The sequence below is a fragment of the Diaporthe batatas genome (assembly GCF_019321695.1).
Source record: "Diaporthe batatas strain CRI 302-4 chromosome Unknown Contig00001, whole genome shotgun sequence".
In the NCBI taxonomy this organism is placed as follows: domain Eukaryota; kingdom Fungi; phylum Ascomycota; class Sordariomycetes; order Diaporthales; family Diaporthaceae; genus Diaporthe; species Diaporthe batatas.
In genome coordinates, this window is record NW_025408548.1 from 1,742,686 (window position 1) to 1,765,989 (window position 23,304).

At 56.1% G+C, this 23,304-nt stretch overlaps 6 protein-coding genes across 6 annotated transcripts; 2 read left to right on the forward strand and 4 right to left on the reverse strand.

The window, feature by feature from the left end:
* Positions 1-43: 43 nt before the first annotated feature.
* KVR01_000686 (uncharacterized protein) lies at positions 44-795 on the reverse strand. The gene is made up of 2 exons (XM_044790588.1): positions 378-795; positions 44-303 (listed from the first exon to the last, which is right to left on the reverse strand). The coding sequence occupies exons 1-2, from the start codon at positions 656-658 to the stop codon at positions 249-251; spliced, it is 336 nt and encodes a 111-aa protein (XP_044650635.1). The 5' UTR covers positions 659-795; the 3' UTR covers positions 44-248.
* Positions 796-5,631: 4,836 nt separating this feature from the next.
* Positions 5,632-8,137, forward strand: KVR01_000428 (uncharacterized protein). The gene is made up of 3 exons (XM_044787110.1): positions 5,632-6,657; positions 6,751-7,267; positions 7,335-8,137. Exons 1-3 carry the CDS (start codon positions 6,410-6,412, stop codon positions 7,449-7,451), a joined length of 882 nt encoding a protein of 293 aa, XP_044650377.1. The 5' UTR covers positions 5,632-6,409; the 3' UTR covers positions 7,452-8,137.
* Positions 8,138-9,977: 1,840 nt separating this feature from the next.
* KVR01_000376 (uncharacterized protein) lies at positions 9,978-15,322 on the reverse strand. Its single transcript, XM_044782317.1, has 4 exons — positions 14,878-15,322; positions 14,548-14,816; positions 10,462-14,462; positions 9,978-10,396 (listed from the first exon to the last, which is right to left on the reverse strand). The coding sequence occupies exons 2-3, from the start codon at positions 14,666-14,668 to the stop codon at positions 10,507-10,509; spliced, it is 4,077 nt and encodes a 1,358-aa protein (XP_044650325.1). The 5' UTR covers positions 14,669-14,816; positions 14,878-15,322; the 3' UTR covers positions 9,978-10,396; positions 10,462-10,506.
* A 913-nt stretch (positions 15,323-16,235) lies between these two features.
* KVR01_000543 (uncharacterized protein) lies at positions 16,236-18,725 on the forward strand. The gene is made up of 2 exons (XM_044793348.1): positions 16,236-16,713; positions 16,793-18,725. Exon 2 carries the CDS (start codon positions 17,614-17,616, stop codon positions 18,592-18,594), a length of 981 nt encoding a protein of 326 aa, XP_044650492.1. The 5' UTR covers positions 16,236-16,713; positions 16,793-17,613; the 3' UTR covers positions 18,595-18,725.
* Positions 18,726-19,161: 436 nt separating this feature from the next.
* Positions 19,162-20,415, reverse strand: KVR01_000796 (uncharacterized protein; the record flags this gene model as incomplete). Its single annotated transcript, XM_044791012.1, has 1 exon — positions 19,162-20,415. Exon 1 carries the CDS (start codon positions 20,326-20,328, stop codon positions 19,162-19,164), a length of 1,167 nt encoding a protein of 388 aa, XP_044650745.1. The 5' UTR covers positions 20,329-20,415.
* Positions 20,416-20,764: 349 nt separating this feature from the next.
* KVR01_000949 (uncharacterized protein) lies at positions 20,765-23,059 on the reverse strand. The gene is made up of 7 exons (XM_044787848.1): positions 23,040-23,059; positions 22,702-22,930; positions 22,354-22,576; positions 22,254-22,296; positions 22,118-22,197; positions 21,678-22,047; positions 20,765-21,596 (listed from the first exon to the last, which is right to left on the reverse strand). The coding sequence occupies exons 2-7, from the start codon at positions 22,709-22,711 to the stop codon at positions 21,516-21,518; spliced, it is 807 nt and encodes a 268-aa protein (XP_044650898.1). The 5' UTR covers positions 22,712-22,930; positions 23,040-23,059; the 3' UTR covers positions 20,765-21,515.
* Positions 23,060-23,304: the final 245 nt, after the last annotated feature.

The window sequence follows — 23,304 nt, forward strand, 5'->3', positions numbered from 1 at the left end:
AAGTCTTCGACTTAAACCTCAAGCAGTTTATAAGCACCAATCGCGGTCTACAATCCTGATTTTAAAATCAGTTATTTTAGCTATACTATACTAGTCGCCGTAAAAGTCCTTAGAACATTGAAGGATATAGTAGGCGAGTCTTATAATAACGCGTTATATATCCCCTAAGATTTTACATCTGCTTGACTGGGTACAATGCTTATGGTTACGCGAAGGTGAACTCCCAGGAGCCAATCAGTAGCGCTGAATCAGAAGTCTTTGATCTCGTAGACTTCGTAGCCAGGTTCTTCGTACGGATGAGCCCTATAGGCGCAGATATTAGTTCGCTGAAATCCACCAGCAACATGATACAAGGTGAAGGAGACGAGGGTACCCACTTCTTCAGAGCCTCCACGGACTTTCTGGCACATTCTTCGCCGATGCAGAGCGTCTCGACCCTGGCTTCCTCAACCTTCTCCAGGGCGCCGACCTCACCGATGTGCGGATTTGCCGTGTCTCCTGGGCGGAACTGGCCGGTCCCGATCGTGGACCAGGCACATTCGGTGTAGTTCCCGGGGCCTGGGTAGCGTCCGGCGCCGGCGGCAAAGACGGCCTTCTTCACGGCATCCATATCCGAGACGGGAACGAAAAAGACAAGCTTGTATTTCGTCGAGGCCATTTTGAGGCTGATTGCTGCAAATTGCGATTACAGTCCTTGATGCTGATCTTCAGAGACCGATTCTCTGATGGCGTAGGCTGTGATAGGTATGTGCCTGCGTGGGCAGTGACTGTGGCGTGTTTGATGGGAAGATTGTGTTGAAGCGGCCGCTTCTGTCCCGATCAACCCCGAGAATTGGCGGGGTGCCCCGCCAACGGTGAGCACTTAAGCAGCTGCTTTTGCAGGACGGTTGGAGCCCAAGCCAACTGCACAGCAACTACACTTTCGACACGTATCCACCGTAGACTCTGCGTATCATGAAATTGAATAATTTGGTCACATCCCTTTGGAATCGGGAACCGAGGTTTCTGATACCACCTAGCATAATTCATGGTTTTGGTACCTAGGTAAGGTTGTCAACCAGACCAACAACATTCGTGCAGTTGGCTCTACGAGGCGCTCCATTTGCTCGCTACATTTCTGAACAAGTAGCTCTAGAGTCTCAGGCTTCTGACGGACTCGCCTTTGGTAAGCCAGTGCGGGACTTCGAATACCCCGACTCCAGTATCTACATCACCGACAAAGGAGCTGTTGGCTGCTGCATATCTGAGACGCAGCCAATTGTCATTGCTGCCTTGGGGAGCAGCTATCCTCATGTTCTCCGCCCATCTGGAACTACACATCGCATCGGGGGTTACTCGTACATGCACGGTGTGATGGGCGCTGAGCATGCGGGCGACATCAAGAAGTTCACATATTCAGTGTTGAATGATGAGGTGCTGGCGTATAGTGGTTTTGTTTCTAGTCCCCATACAAATAGAACTTATGCGGCGCCTCCATATAGTGGTAAATGCTTAAGACCCAATTTCTTTTTTTTTAAAAAAAAAATGCAGTACCAATAACAGTAGAGAGAGAATACAGTACGTCTGTGGCACGTGGCCTCGGCCTCGTGCCGCTCCTCTAAACTAATGACGTCGCTCTGCAGTCCCGTAACTAGAACCAACCTTTGGAACACAAACTTCGTCTTCTCAATCGCTACTTTCCGCAGTCGAAAATACCGCCCATTAGAAGTTCGAATACATACCTAGGTAACTTTCCACTGAATATGGACACTTTACCTCAAGAAATCATTGACAAGATTGCTGCACACGTTCATGGTGACCGTACCAGCCTCCCACCTCGGTCGAGATGGTGTCTCCGCCCGACTGCTCCCAGCCAGGCAGCACTTGCGTGTATCTCTCGCAGGTGGCAGTATGCGCTCGAGCGACAAGTATTCGATAACCTGCGAATCAAAAGCAATGAGCTGGAAGAGTTCGATGCCAGTAAGATTCCCTTCTTTGGGAGGATTCATTCAGCACCTTTTGGAGTCACCGTCCCGACCACAGCCTTGCTTTGAGGGTGCATGTGGATGACATGCCCGCACTTCTCCGGACCACCAGGCATGATTTCATCAGCTCGTAGCCGACGATAGAGGATTGTCACTAACCCGGTCCTCCAAAGTTGTACAAGGAGATCGGCGTAACCATCTCCATAACTTGGGTTTTACCATCATCCTGCCGCCGTGGTCGAAGGACACCACCGATCTTTTCGAGCAGAAATCTGACCAGGAAACTAACGATGAGGCATTCTCAACGGCATTTCACCATCTGTTTCGCATCCTGAGCACCTGGGGTCATTCAGTGGCGCGCAAAGACGCCCTGTGCCTATACCTCCAGGATATCATTTGCCCAAGCGATCCAGGTCCTGAGAGATGGGGGCCCGAGGCAGTTGAGCGTCACAGATACTCCTACATACGTCTTCAACGAGCAGCCGACCTGCCGCCGGCGCCGATAATCAGTGGATTCGATATTCGCAGGAACCCACTCTTGTCGAAGCGACGCATCGCACCACGGACGGCGGTCGAACTCTTGGCCAGGATGCCGAGGGTGAGCTGGGCAATGCTGCCACTGCCTGACACAGAGGACAGGTATCCCGCCCTCCGGCGTAGGAACCGGGACGACCTCGCATCGGTCCTACGGACTGAATCGCTACCGAACTCTATAGGGGAAAGCCTTGGAATTCATGTAGAAAGTCGTGACGGCGCAAATCAGACATGGCGTCCGGCGAATCTGCTGGCCCATGATGATCAACCGGATCCTGTCAGCGCTGCAATATGGGAGGCGAGCTCAAAGCTGAAGGGCCTAAGGACTCTGAGAATCGAGGGCAGCTTCGACCATTCTTTGCTCTGGCCCGGGCCTTTGACAACGAGAGCGCCTTCTATCCCCCGTACCATCCCTGTGCCCTTCTGGCAGAACATCACGGTCATGACTATCGCTTTCGACCCCAGGACACCATCGGGCGAGTGGTACTTCCGCGCACCCGATGGGGTCGATATACACGACTACCCATTCTTCGACCCGAGCCAGCTCGAAGGCGAGCCAGGCACTCTGGTCGACAGAGATGTGCTCGAGAGAGAGATGCCCCCTGGATACAACACATCAGGCCCACGTGAATCTGTGGCTCTGAGTGGGTTCGACTGGGATTCTGATCTCTTCAACTCGGGCTGGGCACCTGTCTGGGTGTTCCGCCTCGTGCCCGAGGACCGCCTCCTCTTCCCTCTGATCGAAGCCTGGGCTCGTGCCGTCAGTCAGATGCCAAAGGTGAGGAGGGCGGTACTCAGGACAAGGCTGCGGCTCCCGCTGGCAGAGACGTGCCTGGATTTTCAGCAGTATGGCTGGTCTATAAGATACACGTCCCCGTGCCAGTGCGCCAAATGTACGGTTGGCCTTGTTCGCGAGGGGCAGCGAGAGGCTAATTGCATCGGACGAACGGCACGGGGCTTGACATTTCGCACTCTCACCTGGCGCCCGGGTGGCATCCTTCTGGAGCTTCTCAGAGGGGTTGGGAGCAGATATCATGCTGCTGCCATGGAGGAATGTTATGTTGACGCCGGTAGTATCGTTCGAGATTTTGATTTATAATAGTTCTACTGGACACAAATTAAATATCTTAAAATGCCAGATGAAAAGTTTGAACACTGGGTCTTTGAGCATTTACCACTGTATGAAGGCGCCATGCATGTCCTCGGACGTATACGGAATAGAAGCGAAACCACACAGGAGAGGGAGGTAATCATTTCGGACCTATGTACCGTCCCGGGCGCCGTCTATGGAATCCAAGACGTTTGACTCCGAGCAAATCAAGGCGATTTTTAAGAACCTGACACTTGTCCCGTTCATTATAATCTGGATTACTCACTGGATTTGGGGGGGGGGGGGGTTCGGCATTGCCTTTGTGCTGCCTAGATTGGTACCTAGGTATACGAGCTAGGCATCTCAGACACATCAACTTCACAGCTTATGACCCTGGCAAGAATGACAGGACACCTATCACACTCAGAGAGTCAACTTCCTCTTGTGATTCTGAACGTAACCAGCGTAGGCTGCCGTGTTCATGTCCTCGTCAGCCTGGAATACCTCACACACACGAAGCGGTGGAGCTCTTGGGCAGCCGGGATAGGGCTCGAGCTCGGGTGGGTTCTCCTCTACGCCCGACTCTTGTTGACGGTCAACAACACAACAGCAAATTGCATCTTCGCTGCGACAGCCACGGCCCGCCATACCGAGCTTCTTGCCGACTGTCTGTCTGTCTGGCCAGGTAAGCTTTGTGACACGGATTTTTGCGGGGGCCCAGACCTCGCTGCATGAACTGGCTGAGGCCGTGCCCTCGCGAACAGAAGGCATCAGAGCGACGGGTGGGACGGGCGACGAGCGAGCGCAGGGCTGGCAAGTGGGATTGCCAGTTGTGAGAAGTCGTGAAGGACAGACAGGATCATGGCGTCGGAAACTCTAACTGACTCAACTGGTGCCTTGCAGGGTGTGACGCGGCTGGTGGGCATCGTGGTGCGTGGTGCTTACCGCCCTCCCGCGTTAGAACTAGACTAAGCAACAGGGTTGTTGATGGTCGTGTCCTTCGATCTGCTATGGCTTGTTACATGTGTCCGTGCCGAGGGTTGCATTGTGGAGCGCAGGTGGCATTACTTGTGCGTCTTGACGGTTTTCTGGCCGAGTAGTCAGGTAGTACAGCACCGGGATGAATGCCTGAGACAGCCCGCGCCGTCGACGTCGTCGTTGGAGGAGGCTGAGTATTCTTGTGCCACGGTACACACGGTATGTACTCGGCACGCGGACAGTTCTGTCCTCCCAGTTCCTTGGTGGCGGTAGACTGCAGCTGCAGGCAGCTGCAGCTCCAACCAACCCACCGCCACCCACGCAGCCCATGGTGAAGGCAAGGGCACACGCAGCAGTAATACTGGGTCCCAAGGTCCCCCAGGGCCTTCAGGACCCTTGGTGTCACAGCTTTTGCGAGGTCAGGGATGACAGCTCGGAGACGGTGGCCGAGCTCTTAGCAAAGCACATGTCGTAATGCAATGCAATGCAGTCGTAGTCGTGCATTAAGCTTTTCTGGCCAGAGTTCAGGACTTGAGAGTTCAGCAGGCGTCGTCTGAGCACCCCAGGCTTGGTCTCCCTGAACTGTAGCGACGTCAGATCCAGTCGGCTGGGTCTGAGGTTGCCCTTCCTCTGTTGCTGACGGGCCGGTAGGAATGGATGGGTTGTAAAGAAGATTGTGCTCGATTGGGTATCCCGTGCATGGTGGGGTCTCCTTGCACTCTGTCTCAGTGACCTGCATATGCCAGACAGATGCGAGGCGACAAAACGTGGACACGGCCAGGCTGGACAGGTAAAGTCGGGTAAAAAAAGAACGAACTGCAGGTGCGGCCGCCGCCCCCCGCAATAGAGGTGGGTGGTCCAGACCCAAACCTCGGAGTCGCGCCGGCCCAGGCTGCCCAGGTCAGGGCAGGGCAGGTCAGGCCAGGCCAGGCCCAGTGGTCGAGCCCCAGACGGCCCTGCCCGCCCAGCAGACTTGCAGACTTGCAACCGAAACGGTCTTGTGAAGTGGAATGGCGTGCCGTCGATTGTTCCCGCCTGTTTCTTCGTTTTGCACCGACCATCGGCGCGAGACTGGCACCCGAGACTGGCACCCCACCTTTCTGGACCTTTTGAGCCTTTCTTTGGTCGCGCAACTTCCGTCATTGACCATTTGTCACAAGATCAAGATCACACGGCTGGTGTCCAACTTTGCTTGACACATTCATTCTGTCTATCAAGCCACTTTGTCTGCTGCAATAATCCAGCCATATCCACACCTAGGCACACACAATTCGTCACCACCAGAGGGTACGTACTACTCAGGCTGCTGACTCTTTTTGCTGGGGCGCACGGCTTGATCGGAGCCTCGGGCCAACCTGAAAGTGGACATTTTCCATTCCAGGCAACATCAACTAGATCTGATCGGATCTGACTTGATCTGCCTCCTTTTCTTGTCTCTTATACATACAGACAGACACAACACCTCGGTTGTTGCTTTCGACTCCTGCCTGCCTCGACTTTGCGGCTTTCGGCATCACATTGCAACCTGCAACCTGCAACCAGCCCCCCACCCCTCCCCGCGCCGACTACCTACATACATAACCTTCCTTGTCTTCCCTGCAACAATCGCAATCACGATTTACAAGCGGCCGCACCACATCCCACATCCCACATCCACATCCACATCCCCGAGACTCGCCCTGCCCTTGCAGCCGGCCCTTGGGACCCCTCCTCCCATCCCAAACGACCCGCTCAGCCGCTGCGACCGGCCGAGCGTCATTACTCATCACCAAGCCGGATTCCAACTTCCACCATTCCCACGACCGTCTTCCGCCGAACCTTCACAAACCCCTCACGACACAACATGCCCGCCGGAACCTCCCAACAACAACAACAACAACAACAACAAACCCAGCTGGCCGACCCTCCCATTGACAGCATGGATCACGATCAAGACCACGACGCCCAAGAGGCTACCACCACCCTGCCAAACATCATCCCAGACTCCCAATTGTCGCCAGACACCTACCGATTCCCCTCAGAGCGACTATTGCGCAGGCAAAGACATGAGGGCAAAACACCTCTGGTTCTGGTAGCTTGCGGCTCCTTCAGGTACCCTCGCACCTCTCCCCTCCTGCTCGCATTGTCGTCCTCCGATGACGCAAAACCACCCCGACCATACTGACAAATGCTACTTCCCCACAGCCCCATCACCTATCTCCACCTGCGCATGTTCGAGATGGCCTCCGACTACGCTCGCTTCAACACAAAGTACGAGATCATTGGCGGCTTCCTGTCACCAGTGTCCGACGCCTACAAGAAGCCCGGCCTGGCCCCCGCCAGGCACCGTATCCAGATGTGCTCTTATGCCGCCGAGAAGACCTCCGAGTGGCTGACCTGCGACCCTTGGGAGGCCATCCAGCCCAACTACTTCCCCACTGCCCAGGTCCTCGACCACTTCGACCACGAGATCAACCAGGTCATTGGCGGCTGCGAGGATGTTCATGGCAACAAGCAGCCAGTGCGCATCGCCCTGCTCGCCGGCGCTGATCTTATACAGACAATGAGTACGCCCGGTGTCTGGTCTCCGCCCGATCTGGACCACATCCTGAGGAAGTTCGGCGCCTTTATCATCGAGAGGACCGGCACCGACATCGATGAGGCCCTGGCCGGCCTCAAGGACTACCAGGACAACATTCATGTTATTCCACAAGTCATTACTGTATGCCCCCCCTCCCCCGGCTCCTCGCTTATTTTAATGCGCCATTGCTGACCTGCTGTTTCCACAGAATGACGTGTCGAGCACCAAGGTCCGGCTGATGCGGAAAAGGGATCTGTCTCTCCGATATGTCGTGCCGGACTCGGTCATCGAGTACATCGCCCACCACGGTCTATATCGGGAGTAATTCTCGTGCAGCGATTCACATGTAAAGTTTTTTCTCAGCGACTTGTATGGATACTACTTCGATCATGAGCCATAGAGCTCCTCAGCGGCATGATCATGAAGCAATCGGGGGCCCTTGGCCCTGAACTTCACACTTACTGCCACGGCACATATCGGATCATCGGCATCCCTCGGCCTTTCATGAGTTTCATGGGCCGCTCGATACCGTGTAAATTACCGGCTCTCGGTAGTGCGACATGCATATCCCTGCCCTGGGCCGACCTTTGTCCTCGCTCTTCCATGCGGACACCGGCATGCTAGATGTCCGAAGCTGCGGACACAGCCTTTGAGTATCAATGTCCTGCATCAGACAATCCACCACGGAAGTTGTCTCGGGGCAACCATCCGAAGACGAGAGATTCTTGCTTTTTCCTGGATACCAATTCTGCGGCTACGAATGGGATGGCACTCTGCCCTTTTGTTTTTTTAGGGCTGCGGGACCTCAAGCCTACCTGTGACAAGGAGGTTGATGGGTTATGGCGTTCATGGGAGGCTCATTTCAGTTACCAAAGACGAGATGTCTTGGACCTCTGAATAGTGTCTAAAGATACTTGAATACAATCGTGCTGAACTGCAAAGACGTTCTGTCTTTTCAGTCCAACATGCAACAAGCCCTGCTCTGATTCATTATATTTCCTTGTGTATGCAGTCTTGCAGTGCTCGAAACACTTTGACATGTCGAACCCAGACTTATACTTGAGCTGCCATGTTATAGAGACGTTGCCTCGGGCGAAATTCCCAGAGATAGCATACCAAGGGTCTTAAATGGCCTGGGTGATTCCGTCTCTAATTCCCATGATACAAGACGTGTGTTGCGCCTTCATGCAGTGGTAAACCCACAAGATTCAAAGGGCCTAAATCTGAAATTTCTGTCCTGTCAATGCCGTAATCTTTGGGGTGGCGAGGAAGGGAAATATAGAAATCCAGGGTGCTCGTAGCGGTTGAACTTGAGAACATTTATTAGCAGATGCGTTTCGAAAGGCAACAGCTCTAGCACTTTTGCCAAGAAAATACTACCTCCAGAGACCTTCTAACATCCTGATATGGACTCAACGGTCAGCCGAAGAAAGTTGATGTGATCTCTCCCTGAACAATTGAATCATATGGCTGACAATGTGCTTCAAGCCACCTGCCCATCAGCATGGATTGCCCAGGCCAGTGTTGGCCTCTGAATCTGACAGTTCACTGAGTTCAGACACAAAATGATTCCAAAGGTTTTGACAAGGCAGACTGGAGAGGAGTAGAACTTGGCAGCAGGAGCAAATCAAGCTCTGTGAACAGGTCCAAGACACGGCCCAGTCTGCCCAAGGGCGGCAGCAGGAGCACTGAGCGCATGCACGGCAAAAGCAATTACTTAGACTACTGCCCCAGCCACTCTGGCCAGATCTGTAGAAATCGAGAATGGGGGTCAACTTGTCTTTGAACTATGGGTTCAAAAATATATATACAAACTCAACTAGTCCCTCTGCTATCCGCGAACTCGGAACTTACCGAGACCAAAAAAAAACCAAACCTGAGCAATGGCGTGTCTCCTCCCCCTGTGGCTCGCACAAAGCAGGGAAACATACCACTGCCATCCCGCCCTGACCACCCTCCACCCCGTCGGCCTGCGCCTGGCGGGCTCCTTCCTCCACGCGGCGCTCCTGGACTGGGCGGGCAACCTGACAAAACCAGCCGCCGCCGCCGGGGCGCGGAGACGACGGCGGGTGCCAAGGCACGCGCGCAGGCTCTTCATCTGGGGCTTCATAGCCACCAACGCCGCCGTGACGGCGGCGTGGGCGGCGTTGCGGGCTTGATGGTCGGGTCGGGGGTGTGCTGCGGGCTGGCGTGTGTCCTCTGGGAGGCTTGGGGTGCGAGGCGGCCTGGGGTGTATCTCGGGGCTAGTGGTGTTGTCTGTGGGCTTCGTGAGTTTTGTTTCCTTTTTTGTTTTCTCTATCCTTTTTTATTTTCTCTATCCTTTTTTTTCTTTTTTTGATTTTTGTTTTTGCCTTGTCCCTCTCTTTCGCCTCTTCATACCTACCTCTGGAACGACTTCTTCATATTGCGATGTGGGAAATCATCTCAGTATCCGTTGTTTCTTCATTGATAGTTAGTTACATGGCCCTTTCCATTATGACCAGATCTATTAACTTCAATACAACAATCACAGAGGCCGCGGCGATTCTTCTCGAACCAGTGATGCGCTTCCGCGTCCCGAACTTGGGCGACGTTTCCTACCCCCTCTTCCTCACATTACTGACAGGCTGTACGGGGGACCTCAAAGGCTTACTATTCCAGCGCCTTGAGCTGGCTTCTGGTTGTCCTTGGCTGGCCGGAGGGGCTTCACAGAAGAGGATTGGGTACGTGAGTCATCTAGCAGGCACAGTCTTTGGGGTGGCATATTGGTACTTGTGGCTGAGGCCTCGCTTTGGAACGTGGTGACTGAGGACATAGCAGCAGACTTACTTACTACATGGGGCTCGGTGTTTTCATACGGCAGCTATTGCCGCTAATTGATTCTTCAATGATCGCAACTATCAAAAGACAAAGGGAAGTCTGCTCCTGTTTGGAGGAATAGGTGTGAGCCAGCCACCGTCGCTGGACGACTCTCCGCGGCGCACCACTCTCTTTTAACAAGGCTCTCCTCTCAGTCCCCACACACATGTGCAAATCCCAGAAAGAGAGATCAACAACGGCTGATCCAACAGATCAACACGCCACATCTGTCTCTCTCTCTCTCTCCTCGGTCAAGAATCCAGCGTCAACCCTTCTTCCTACCCCGTCCGTCCCAAAAAACCAATGCACCCCTGAGATGGAAATAAATTATTCCCACACGCAGCCTCACAATGTCCACACTTCCGTATTTCATCTTATCTCCCGTAGTTGATACATTCAATACCCTTATGAGATATCTCCCACTGTTCTGTCCTGGACAAGAGTTAGCACATCCACCCCATGCCACCAGCCATCAAATCAAGCCTGTCAACACTCACAACAGAGAGACATCAGGTTCGGTCCCACATCACCCCCACCCGATCTCAGCGCCTCGACTGCCTCGTCCTGCCAGACCGCAGGGTAGGTCCGGCAGATCTCGGTCCGGACACAGACCCAGGCCCAGGCCTAGACCCGGCGGCCGCAGAAGACCTGCCGCCAGCGCCCCCTGTCTTGGCGACACGGCCGCCTGAGGAAGAAGCCTTGCTGGTGGTGGCCGCGGGCGGCGCGGCGCTGCTGCCGGTGCCGGTGCCCGTGCCCGTGCTGCCGACCGGGAAAGACCAGGTCGGCTGCCGGGTGGGCTGCCGGGTGGGCTGCCGGGTGGGGGCGGACGCCGTGGCGCTGCTGCCGCTGCCTGTGCCGGTGCCAATGCCGGTGCTGGCGGAGGGGAAAGCCCAGGTCGGCGGCCGGGTGGGGCCGGACGCCGCGGCGGGGGCGGTGGGCCCGGTAGGTCGTCTGATCAAATCGGCGAAGATACCGGGGAGGCCCGAGGCAGCGTTGGTCGCGGTGGTCGCGGCGGGGCGGGCGTGTGCGGTGGGCCTGGAGGCGGAGGCGGAGGCGGATTGGTTCCTGAAAGCCCCTTCCAACAGGGCCTGATCCTCCACGCTCAACTGGGCCTGATCCCCCCCGTCGTGGATAACGGTGGAGGCGGCGCTGGGGGACCCGAGACTGGGGGGGCTGAATATTCTGGCTGGGGAGGCGTCACCACTGGGAGCCGGCGCCATCAGGTCGTCGTCGGTGTCGGTGGGGCCACGGAGGCGGCCGCCGAAAGGTCCGAACTGGGGGGGCGGCCATGGCACACTGAGCCTTGGGCCGGCGGAGGTCGAGGCTGGGGGGGCGGTGGTCGTGGCGGTCGGCGGCTGAGACGTGGCATCGGGGTTATTGTCGTCCCAGTGCTCGTCCTCGTGGCGGAGCCATTCCCCGTGGTCAAAGGTTGGGGGGTCGAAGGGAATGAAGGGGGCTGTCTGCTGCTGCTCCTGCTGCTGCTGCTCCTGTTCCTGTTGTTCCTGTGGTTGCTGTTGCTGTTGCTGCTGCTGCTCTTGTTGTTGTTGTTGCTGCTGCTGCTCTTGTTGTTGCTGCTGCTGCTGCTGCTCTTGTTGTTGCTGTTGTTGCTGCTGGTGCTGGTTATTATTGTTTTCGGGCGTTGGGTCATTCCGGGCGTCATCATCGTCGTCCCAGGTATCGTTGATGTGGCGGAGCCATTCCCCGTGGTCAAAGCTCTGGGGGTCGGAGGGGTTGAGGGAGGGGGGGCCTGTCTGCTGCTGCTGTCCTTGCTGCGTGTTCGACTTACTGGGCGAGTCACCGTCAGATGGCCCCGGGGCGGGTGCCTTTACGGGAGTCTTTACGGGAGTCTGTAGGGTGTTGACCTTGCCCGTGGTTCTCTGTGTCTCGGGCGTATTGGTCGTGCTGGTGGTGGGAGGCTGGGGCGTGCTGGTAGTGGAAGGCTGGGGCGTGATGGTAGTGGGAGGCTGGGGCGTGCTGGTCGTGGGTGGATTGGATGATGTCCTCGTGCTGGCGCGGCCACCGGTGCCGGTATTGCTTGAACCGGCTTCTGTTGGTAGCGTGTAGACCACCCTCCCTCTGACGTCTACTAGCCCTCCGTCCTCTCTGGCGATGCTATCTCTTGCCTCTTCTAGTGACATGTTGAGTCTCCTCAACGACATGATGCGTTCAGTTTGGTCCTGAAATTTTCCCGAATTCCTCGTCCCCTTGGGAGGAGCGGAGGTGGGAGTAGATGTGGTGGGATGAGGTGTGGTGGTGGCGGCGGCGGCGGCAGCAGCATCCCTAGCCCTTTGCGCGTTGGCAAGATCCTGTTCTCTTTGGAGGTGTTCTTGTTCCCGCGCTCTTTCTTCTTGTTGGTCTTGATGTTCGTCTGAATGCCTCGTCCCCGTGGAAGAAGAGGAGGGAGTAGAGGGAGGACGAAAGGTGACGGTAGAAGGAGTGGTGGCGGCGCCGGCGGTAGCAGCAGCATCCCTGGCCCTTTGCGCGTTGGCAAGGTCCTGTTCTCTTTGGATGCGTTCTTGTGCCCGCGCTCTTTCTGCGGCCCGCACCGCCACAATCTCTGCATGCCGCATCCGCCTGAGCGTGTCTTGACTCTGTTCCTGCAACCTCCTCAAGGCCTCGGGGCTTGTGGGATTATAATCCTGGGGTGGGCCCGTCGGCGCACTGCTGGCCTGCTTTGTGCCGTCTTCTTGTCGTCTGAGTTCCTCCTGCCTCTGGCGTTCCACGATCTCGCGGGCCTGTCTCTCCTGTTCCGCCATTCTTTCTCGCGTCTGCTGCACGTCCGCCGGTTCCGCGCTCTGGTTCGCAGCCTCACGGTTCTTGCGGTCCTGCTCGGCCTGCTGGGCTTGTAGGGCTTGCTGGGCTTCACGATCCCTGCGGGCCTGCTCGGCCTGCTGTAGGGCATGGAGGGCCTGCTGGGACTGTTGGGCCTGCTGGGCTTGCTGGGCCTGCTGGGCCTGCTGGGCCTGCTGGGCCTGCTGGGCCTGCTGGGCCTGCTGGGCTCGTTGGGCCGCCTCACGAACCCTGCGGATCTCAGCGGCTTGCCGGGCCCGCTGGACCCTTTGTAGTTCTCTCAGCCTGCCCGCGTTCCTGTCCCTCTCCTGTTGTCTGCGCACGTTCCTCTCCGGTTGTCTGGGCACGTCCGCTCGCTTCGTCCGATCGTCTTCTTCGACCTGGCTCCGTCTTCGAACAGGTGCAGGTGTTGGTGTTGACTGCTCTGCCGCGGTTTGCGACCGCCGTCTCATTCGTTCAATTGCTGCCGCCGCTTTTCCCTGCTGCTGCCCCGGCTGGTCCGGATTGTCTGCTTGGCCCCAGAACGCAGCCTGTGCCTGACGTGCCTGCTCTGCCAGCCTCTGCTCGGCCGCGTCCTTCTCCCTTTGTCGGTTTTGCTTGGCCACCTCCTGCTCTTGCTCCATGGTCAACTGGCCCGGTTGAGTGGGAGGGCGGGGCGGCGGCTGCGTGGGCTGCCTCTGCGGCTCCTCCTGCCCGTCCTGCCCACCCACATCCCCAGGCGACCTCGGCGGCGTTGGCTGCCCATTCAGCCCGACGGTCCTGAAGTCGGATGTAGAGGGCGCCCATGGCCGTGCGCGCCCGTCCGTGCCTCCCTGCGAGGGAAGTTCCTGTACCTGGAAGCCCTCGTCACCGCCGTCGTCACCGCCGTCGTCGTCCGAGTCCGGAGCGGACGGCGGCGGCGGCCCAAAGGGGCCCTGGGGCAGGCCGGGCTTCCGGCGGACCTGGTCGCGGCGCGGCGGCGGCCTCCTGCGGCGGAAGGGCCCCGTGCAGAACCTCTTCTCGCCGCCGCGGAGGTGCCTCTTGTACACGATCTCGCGGGCAAAGTCCAGGTCGAGGTACTGGGCGGTGTCGTGGCTGACGTCGGCGTCGTCGATGTTTTGGCCGTCGATGAACTCGATGAAGCGCCGCAGCCGCATGCGCCTCTCGCGCCACCGCCGCCCGTCCAGGTCCGGCAGGTAGCCCATGGCCACCGCGTCCGCCGGGTACTCGCCCGCGTCGTCCGGGTCCGCCCGCAGCGGGTTGTACGCCTTGCGGAGCCTCCTGGTGCGCGCCTCATCCCGGCGGCGCTGTATCTCGGCGGCCCTTTCTCTGGCCTCGCGCTGCGCGTCTGTCTCCTGGTTCTGGGGCGGCTCATCGCGCCCTGGCGGACTCTGCACTGATGCCTGGCTGTGAGGCGTTCCTTGCGGGATTTGAGGCGTTCCTCGCGGGATTTGAGGCGTTCCTTGCGGGATTTGAGGCGTTCCTTGCGGGACTTGAGGCGTTCCTTGAGGTGGTGCTGGAGGGGGTGCTTGAGGCTGTCCTTGTGGGGCCTGAGGTGGTGCTCCTACCGGCGGCGCCTGGACAATCGTGCCAACACGGGCATCAACAGAATTCCTCACCTTCTGCCAGTCACCGTCATTTTCCCCAATATTCACGGGGAAAAAAGCAGTTACGTCCGGGATTGTCCAACGGTTCAAGTATTCCATCACTGCACTACCTGGCATACTGACTATTGTTTCACATTCAAGTTTAGCCAATGCACTTCATGGGGGTTTGTCTTGGGGCGCTTGGAAATGGCCGACGGGACTTCTTACGATCGTGGAATGGGAGCAACGCGAGGCGGTAGACCTCGCCATGGATAATCGCCCATTTGTCAAATGTACCCAACTGGTCATTGTGCTGCTGGACCTGGTCCACGGTCAGTTGTCGTGACATCTTGGAAAAGCGGCCTTGTTATCCGCTCAGCCCTCGTGGCCTCCAGATGTCGTCCAGAAGGCTGATACTTGCTGGTGAGGCGCTGTTGCAAAGTCCCGAGACCCAAGGGAGCACACGCCGGTTGACAGATGAAGGCGAAGCCAGAATTCTGAAGACCCCGAAGTCTTTCAGCAGGAGAAGATTCTCAATCTAAAAGCAAGGCAGCATACTTGGTCTCCGTGCCGTTCCTGGCCCTGTTTTGAATGCCCCATCTATGCCGCCGTTTCCGGCCAGCCAGAGGTTGGTTGCGCCCTTTGTTGTGGTTGAGGAGATATGGGGAGGCCCGCGATGCGTGCGTCAGATTGCGGTACCGAATTAATCTCTCCGCAGCTCTTTCCTCTGCCTCCTCTGCCTTGTTGTTCCATTGTCGGAGTGTTCTCGGTTACCGGATTTGGGTGCAGCAGCCGCGGGAAGAGAGCGCCACAAATTCCGCCTCCGGCTTTATTTCAGTTCTCTTTGCGACGGGAGCGTGTTTCCTTGTTTTCGTGGATCTGGATGCCCAAAACCTATTTGATGGCGCCCTGGAACTGCGCTGCATCTGCATCCTCTGTCAGCACATTGCAAAGGGACGAGTCGGATTACATGAAAAGATGAAGAGAAGATTTCTGTGCCGTTTCCTCCCGTGTCTGAAGTTGTTCTTGCCGATGAGCAGAGTGTGTATGTAGTAAGGGCCAGGGGTCAAGGTGGCAGGTGGTCCCTGCAGGGGTCCCTACAGGTCCCCTTATCGATAAGGCGGCCACACCATCACCTCTCGCCCCGAAGCCCGACCCGAGGGCAACTTTCCTTTCTTCTCGTTTTCCTTAGGCAACCCTACTCGTTAAATCCACACTATTTGGTGCAAACTTCGAGCCCTCGTGCCGTAAAGCCCAATTGACATCTCAAGTGTGCTGACGCTACTTGTCCCGGGCTGACCATCCCTGTCCTTGGTCCTGATGTTGAAGATGTCACCGGCGTGGTCCCAACCCGCGATGGGCAGACGGGGAGACTGGCTACACCTTCGCCATGTATACAGATTAAGGACGAAACCAGTCATCTCCAGTCGCAATGGCTAGACGCCAGTGACAGTCGAGGTGGTAAAGCCCTACTGGCAAGTCTACAGGTGGTGCGTGCCGTCAGAGGGCTGGCTGCGCCTCAGGCAAAATGAGGTAGGCACCTGGGCAATGAGGTGTTCTCCCATAGTACCCAAATGCTCAAGAATCCTCGATCCACTATTTGAGAAAATGAAACTAAACCGGCACACAAATTCTTTTCTGTGCCCATGTAAAGTCTCTTGACCCGGCCCGTTCGTTACCTGTCACAGTTGGCTCATGTGGCGGATGCCATAGCATCATGAAAATTGCTCTGGCGCAGCGCATTCCGCCCCCAATGCCAGACAGGGATTAAAGCAAGTGAGGGGCTCATGTGTGGCGTGGCGCAAGAGCGATCTTCGCATGCAGTGGATGGTTGCCTGCCTGCCCTAGAATAAAAGGGGACGAGCCTGATTTCGAAATAACGCATTCCATTTTCTTTCCCCCTTCTCGGCGTGCGGAAGCAATCATATGGTAGCCCAAGACTGAAGATTCAACTCCCGGCGTGATGCAGTCCTCTACTGCGTATGAGCGAATAGGGGATGGGCCGAGCAGAGGGGAAGAATACAGCGATGTACCAGCACTGTCCCCCCCTGAGCTCACGCCCGAAATCCCCGGGGAACCACAGAGCGGCCTCGAAATGTCAGGGAGGATAAGATCCATGTCACTCGACTCCCTACAGCTTACACCTTCAAATGCGCCTGGGTCAGATAATTCGATACGTAGCCATGAATCTTCAGGAGAAGTTGGCCACCTTGCCTTCACAGACAATGGCAATAAGCCAACATTGGCTTCGGACAGCCAAAAGTCCACAGCTGGAGAGGCTGATACTAAACGTCTTCCCTCTCGAACCTCGAACCACTATCCAGAGAGATTTTCCTTGGTGTCTTGCTTGGTTTTTCGATATTGTACTAACAATTATACCGCTCCTCTTCATTGGTATGACCACCGTACCCAGTTGACATATCTGCCCCTCTTATCCTGCCTTGATTCTAGCTAACCTTGGTGTTCATACAAGGTATTGCAGCTATTGCACTGCAGTTAGACCATCAGCCTCGCTCCGACTTGGGAGAAAGAATCCTTGCGGCTACTCGCCTAGGGCCAACACTTTTCCCTATCGCCTTTGCCGCTATTGCTGGGCGCTTTTTTCAGAACATGTCCCGGTGGCACCTCGAACGGCCCAACGGAATAAAGCTGGGGACCCTGGAGCAAATCTCTGGCAGTCAGAGTTTCCCAGGAGCAGTACAAAGGGCATTTACTGTCCGTAGTAAACACTGGATATCTACCATGATCATAGTAACTTGGGCCTTGTCCCCTATTGGCGGCCAAAGCTCACTACGGCTTCTCAGTCACGGTCATGATTCATTTGAGACAGAGCTTAATGTTTTCTTCGCGAACCCGGAATACCAGTCGTCAAGCTTCACTTCAGCGTCTGAATCGGCCGATAACTCCAACGCGATGTCTACTATTTACTCAGGCCTGCTTCTCTCCGCACCTTCCCAGCGTGCGGACCTCACCGATCTCTGGAGCCGACCTAAAATACCACAGCTACCAAAGCTGGCCCAAGCCATGGTCGGCAATTCTACCATGAAGTGGTACGATGTATCTCAGGCAGATCTCCAGCATGCTGAAGATTATGCATCTCTTCTTGGACTTGACATCAGGGGAAAAACACCAGATGTTCCTGGGCGGCAACTGCGCTTCGGTGTCAACACTTCATATGTCGACTAAGAATGCGAAAGGGTGGCTGGTCATCAATACGGGGACTTGGCACAAGGTCCCTCTGACCGGAGTTCGTTCAATTCCTCTTTCCAGAACTACACGGAGCGTGGCGAACCAATGTCCTGGTTCGTAAACACGGAACAATCGGGACATCGACTCAACTATGACAGCCGGGACGTGACCCAGCACCCACGCGGGCAGATGCCGGCCAATTTGACTCACTTCGAATGTATACTTCGGCGCATACCGGTTGAGGTAGAGTCTCATTGTGGCCCATTTCCTGCAACTGGCTGCGGTGCGAGGCGATTGCGGCAACGAGAAGAGAGATCCGACGTATCCCTCTATCCTGGCGGGGAGAACGAACACATGGACCCTGAGCTCTTCCAGATCCTGCCTTGGAGCATGACCCCACCAACAGTCGCGAATATGTTAGCCTTTTGGCCAACCGCGGCTGGTATACCCGATATAATAGAAGGCGCTTCGGCTACAGACAACTTCCTCGCAGGCGACGACGCCCTCTTTGTAAGCCACAGAATTCGTGACTGGGGTCGCGATGCCTCCAACATGATTCAGTTCTCCCGGCGGATGACAACACTGTTGAACACCATCTTCCTGGTTTCCTTGAATCTGCTCAACGTAACCACTGCCATCTCCTCTTCCGTTACGCAGACGGATTCGTCTTCTAAGGATGGGACTGAGCCTTTCTACAACACTACGCAAGCCACTGCCTCGGACACCCGTGTTATCTACCGAGCTGACCGTCGTTGGTGTGCTACTCTGCTGCTTGTCAGCTCCTTCCTTCAGATTCTAGCTATAGCAGGGCTCTGCCTTCGTGCTTGGATCACTGGTCCAGATTTGCTTGGGTTTGCAAGTTCATTAACACGAGACAACCCCTACTTTCCGGATTCAGTGAGTTCTTGTGGATCAGCCCTAGGTGGCGCTGATAGGTCGCGTATGTGCAAGGACTTGCGAGTGCAGATAGCTGATGTGTTGCCGATGGAGGAGAATGGGTATATCGTCTTCAAGCTTGTGTCACCTCCGGAGAAAAGAATCGCATGGAACAAGAAAGCATTTGGAGGGAAGAGGCTCTTCATATAGACTAGAAGAAGTACCGATCAATATTGTTTGGAGATATTTGTACCGTCTGCTGATATAGTTGCTGTACTGGTGGAGATAATGTAGATGATCTACACTACAATACTACTAGATAATTGCCCTAATGGCTGGGATCGCTTGAGGAGTAAGGCTTCACCTACTGATTGATGTTTAATTATCTGGTTTCGCTTCAATTCCATATACGTCCGAGGACATACATGGCGCATTCATATGGTGGTAAGCGCTTAAGACCCAGCGCTTGAAAAAGACACAGTGTCGATAACTATAGTTATAATACTATAGGTGCTTGTTTTATATTAAATAAGTTTGATTAAGTTGAAACTCCATTAAAAAGGCTTGTTTAGAATTAGTACTCTTTTACTATATGTATCTCGGATGTAGACGGAATGGAAGCGAAACCACTTACTATACGTATAGTTACGATCTACCCTCACAGCTATTCTAGACTTAGGAGCAGGTTTATTCAAAGGACGAATATTCAGGCTGGGCCATTTCGATCGGTGGCTTTGTGGTTATTTGATGCCGCTATATGCATTATAATATATATCCTCACAACTTGGCACCGACAGGAATCCCGAGAGCTTTGTAGATCTCCCCAACGTAGGCCCTGATCGATGTGTTCCCCGCGATCTCCTGCTCCATCTTGTTCATCGCATACGCGATCGTCATGTTCCGGTCCACGTCGTTGATGACCAGCGAGCCGCCCCAGCCCCCCCAGAAGCAGACCCGGCCCTCGGGGACCCACGAGTCGACGAGGGCGTCCCCGTTGCCCCTGATGCCCATGCCGACCCCGTAGCGGCAGGGCATCCCGAAGGACAGGTCCGTCCCGTACGTCTGCTCCGTGAAGATGAGGTCGACCGTGTCCTTGGACAGCACCCTCTTGCCCTCGTCCGACACCGTGAGCGCCTTGGACCAGATGCGCGCGAGCGCCTGCGCGTTGGTGTGCCCGTTGGCGGCGCCGATCTCGGCCCGCCGCCAGAGCGGCGTGTGCGCGAACGTGGCATCGAACGCCGGGTTCATCATCTTGGCCGCCAGGGAGTCCGGGTCGAGGCCCTCCATCGCCGTCAGCGGGAGCCCCGGCGGCGGGATCAGCTCCGCGACGCGCGGCCAGTCCTCCTCCCTGGCCCCGATCTGGAAGTCGGCGCCCAGGGGGCCCGCGATCCGCTGCGCCACGAACTCGGTCAGGCTCAGCCCCGTCACGCGGCGCACCACCTCGCCCAGCAGGAACCCGTACGTCATGGCGTGGTACCCGGACGCCGTGCCGGGCTCCCACCGGGGCGCCTGGCCCGCGAGCCGCGCCGTGGCGAAGGCGACGTCGCACAGCTGCGCCTGCGTCGTGGGCTCGTCGAAGACCGCGAGCCCTGACGAGTGCGCCAGCAGGTGCCGGACCTCGACGTCCTGCTTGCCGTTGGCGGCGAACTCGGGCCAGTACTTGGCGACCTTGTCGTTTGCGGACAGCTGGCCGTCGTTGATGAGCATCAGCACGGCGAGCGCGGAGATGGTCTTCGTGGTCGAGAAGACGTTGACGATGGTGTCTTCCTTCCACGGCTGGGTCTTTTCGGCGGATGTGAAGCCCCCCCACAGGTTTACAACATCCTTGCCGTCGATGGTGACTGTGAGTGAGGCCCCCACCTCCTGCCCGGACTCGAGGGACTCCTTGAACTTCGCAAAGACACCCTCAAATTTGGGGTCGTAGGTGCCGTTAGTCTGCGCCATGTCTGCTTTATTCCAAGGTGTTTAGCTCGTTCCTGGTGGCGGTGATGGTGTATAGGTCGTCGACTCCCCCGCAGACTTGAAACCCAGGCCGAGGTTGCGAGGTTTAAATACTACACCGTCAGTCAAGGCCCCATACCTGGTCATCTGCTAGTGCTTGGCTGTGGGCCTCATGTTGCGACTTTGGCAAGCGGGGCTAGTCCGAGACATCCGTTGCAAAAGTTCCCTGTTGAATTGATGATGCACCAACTTTGATCCTCTTTCAGCTTCATGCCCAGGTGTCTAGCGCTTACTCTGTCGTCTGAATTAAGGCAATGCCTGGCGGAGTTCGGAATCATGCTACACCGACGATGTTCTCATAAGACTTGGCCAAGTATACCTAGGTCAGTCCGTTGATCTGTGCTAGTCAGCTTGCTGGACGCATTGTGTTGTGTCCAGTTGAATGTATGCGGTAGATTAGACTGGATCGATGCTGTCCTGTTTTGCTACTACTAGGGACGGTCTGCTCAGAAGACCTCCGGCAAACCTCGATTCCATTCGCCCTTCATTCGGCGTCCGAGGGGAGAAATTGCTCCAAACACGCCTTTAACACTCATCAATGATTCATCAGACAATATCAACTGCAATGGCGTATGAGAGGGCCGGGTGTCTCACGAACACGCCTCTTTCTCGGCCCTTTTCGAGATGAACACACTAGATATTTCAAGGCGTCCGTCACCGGCAAACAGGAAAAGTCCGGGCACCGTTCTTGCAACGGAAGGATCATATCAGAATAGCACTGCTGGTTTCACTCCCTCTTCCGGATTCCTAGAACGACAAGAAAGCAACCTTAGGAAATGATCAATACTGGCAGTCCCCAAGGTCGATATGCATGTGAGCGGCGCTGTCCGCCTCGACATCTCCAATCCCACTCGTGGATGGATCGGAAAACTTGCCATAAAATCACGATAAGCCAGCCTCACAGTGCTCCGGTTCCAACGCAAGGCGGATGCTTTTGCCCCTGGAATTTACACGCGCATTCGTTTGTGCTTCTTTGTCGCATCGACCCGAAAACAGACACACGCACGCAAAAAAAAAAAAAAAGAGATTCCACGTCAAACTCCGCAGACCAAGTAACAAGTGAGTATGTCTTCTGCGCCCGCATTTGTCCCTTCCTGTCCCGTCGTGCATGCATGGGGGGATGTCGTCGATCATTGGGTCATGCTGCCAATGGCCACGGGGGAGCCTCCATCGCGGGAGATCCGGATGTGGCGCTCGTAGAAGCGGAGCATCTACCGAAACCAAATGTCAGCGCTGCCAAGCCCCCAATCCCAGAGCCTCGAACCCTGCTGCTTGGTCGCTGTGGACCTTACCTTCTGTGGGCACCTCCTATAGACAACCTCCTTGGGGTGCTGCGTCTTCTTGCCGTTCTTCCACGTCAGGTAGACGATGAAGGTGCCGTTCTCCTCGTCCTGGCACATGTCCACGGTCTCGACCTCCTCGTCCCAGCTGCCGCTCGGCGGCTTCCACTCGGCCGCCTGCCGGGCGGTCGCGGGCGGCGTCGAGTCCGCCGGGTGACTGCTGGTGTTCCCGTTCTTGCGGGGCCGTTTCTCTGCTGGCGTGGCCGAGTTGGACTGCCGGCCTCGCTTCCTGCCCTTCAGCGCGCTGGCGGTCTGCTCGAAGATCTGCTCCCGGCCGCCGACGCTCTTAAAGTACTCGTGTAGGATCTCGGCGGCGTTCTCTCTGGAGTTTGGGAATGGGTGCTGTCAGCTAGCTTTCTTATATAATTGGGCTCGGCCGGGGCGTTACACACTGGAGGTTCTCTTCTGTTTCCCATGTCCGGTCGGACTTCTTCGCGTAGCCTTCCCACTTCACCTCGAAGCGTGGCTCACCCTGTACGATATGTAAGTGGGGAAGATACCGAGGAAGGTCATCGGAGGGACACGCACGTCGTCGGCAATGTAGTGGGAAAAGATCTTTTCGACCACGTACCTGCACACTGGTCAGTGGCACGCGTCGATCAATCTGAAGAGGTCCGGGCTGTCTCACTCATCCTCGTCCAGGTCTTCTTCCTCATCCTCGTCTTCTCCGTCATCCTCGTCGGCGCCTCCGTTTGTCATCTTGGTGTCTGGGCCATCGTCGTCCTCCGAGACCTCCTCCTCCTCCTCCTCCTTCTTGATCGGTTTGCGCCCGCGGCCAACCTTCTTCGGGGGCAGGATATCGCTTGTCACGGCAAAATCGCCGCTGTCGGAGTTTTCGTCATCACTGATAGCTGTAGAAGCATGTTGTTTAGCCAGTGTGGGGTGACGAACGCCTGCCAATGGCAGCCTCGTCGCGCGGGTGACGCGCTTCCAAAGTGTATGAGCTAAATGGGTTGTCGGTTTGCGCCGCGCTTACCTGGAGGCATGGTCGCAGATTGATGACGCTGATGGGCGCTTGGGAGGGTAGGGAGGAAAGTCCCAGCTGGTGATGGCCTCGGCCAAGATCGGTGTGCTGCCGGCAAGAATTGCGACCGGAGAGGCGGTGCGGAGTGAGGTCAAGCCGTGACGCGGAGCTGGGCGTGAGAGCTGGGAAGCTGCCGCCCGCCGACGCGCCAAGCTCACACAGCACTGCAAGTTGGCGGAGGCTGGGGACGGGGAAGCGCCTGATTAGCTAAGCACTCAAGACGATAAGAGATAAGAAGGTTACAGGGTTCCTGCCATTTTGTTACTGGCGATGGCTGCCACAGTACGTACTCATCACTGTTGCATTTGAGATAGAGGGCCTGCATATTGGATGAGAAACCTGCAGCAAAATCTTGATTAAGATTTTGTATTATTCCTATCTTTTTTTTTGGCTGTTTCTCGCGAGAACCCATGTACTGTGGGAATCGGTCTAATGCGATTTGTTTACAGTAGCTCGCATACAACAACACGCGCCCGCGTCGGGCTACAACTTCAAGCGTGCCGTGAAAGAGATCACCGCCTGCAATTATTGTGTAGAACATTCCTATCACGCAAT

Bases quoted from the DNA above. Each gene is read 5' to 3' on its own strand.
- KVR01_000686 (XM_044790588.1), bottom strand. From the start codon at position 658: ATGGCCTCGACGAAATACAAGCTTGTCTTTTTCGTTCCCGTCTCGGAT. The intron at 304-377 runs GTGGGTACCCTC...CTGCGCCTATAG, and splicing joins TCCGTGGAGGCTCTGAAGAA to GGCTCATCCGTACGAAGAAC.
- KVR01_000428 (XM_044787110.1), top strand. From the start codon at position 6,410: ATGCCCGCCGGAACCTCCCAACAACAACAACAACAACAACAACAAACC. The intron at 6,658-6,750 runs GTACCCTCGCAC...ACTTCCCCACAG, and splicing joins GTAGCTTGCGGCTCCTTCAG to CCCCATCACCTATCTCCACC. The intron at 7,268-7,334 runs GTATGCCCCCCC...CTGTTTCCACAG, and splicing joins TTATTCCACAAGTCATTACT to AATGACGTGTCGAGCACCAA.
- KVR01_000376 (XM_044782317.1), bottom strand. From the start codon at position 14,668: ATGTCACGACAACTGACCGTGGACCAGGTCCAGCAGCACAATGACCAG. The intron at 14,463-14,547 runs GTAAGAAGTCCC...GTGAAACAATAG, and splicing joins GTTGCTCCCATTCCACGATC to TCAGTATGCCAGGTAGTGCA.
- KVR01_000543 (XM_044793348.1), top strand. From the start codon at position 17,614: ATGTCCTGGTTCGTAAACACGGAACAATCGGGACATCGACTCAACTAT.
- KVR01_000949 (XM_044787848.1), bottom strand. The intron at 22,297-22,353 runs GTGAGACAGCCC...ACCAGTGTGCAG, and splicing joins GAAGACCTGGACGAGGATGA to GTACGTGGTCGAAAAGATCT. The intron at 22,048-22,117 runs GTGTGTAACGCC...CCCAAACTCCAG, and splicing joins GAAACAGAAGAGAACCTCCA to AGAGAACGCCGCCGAGATCC.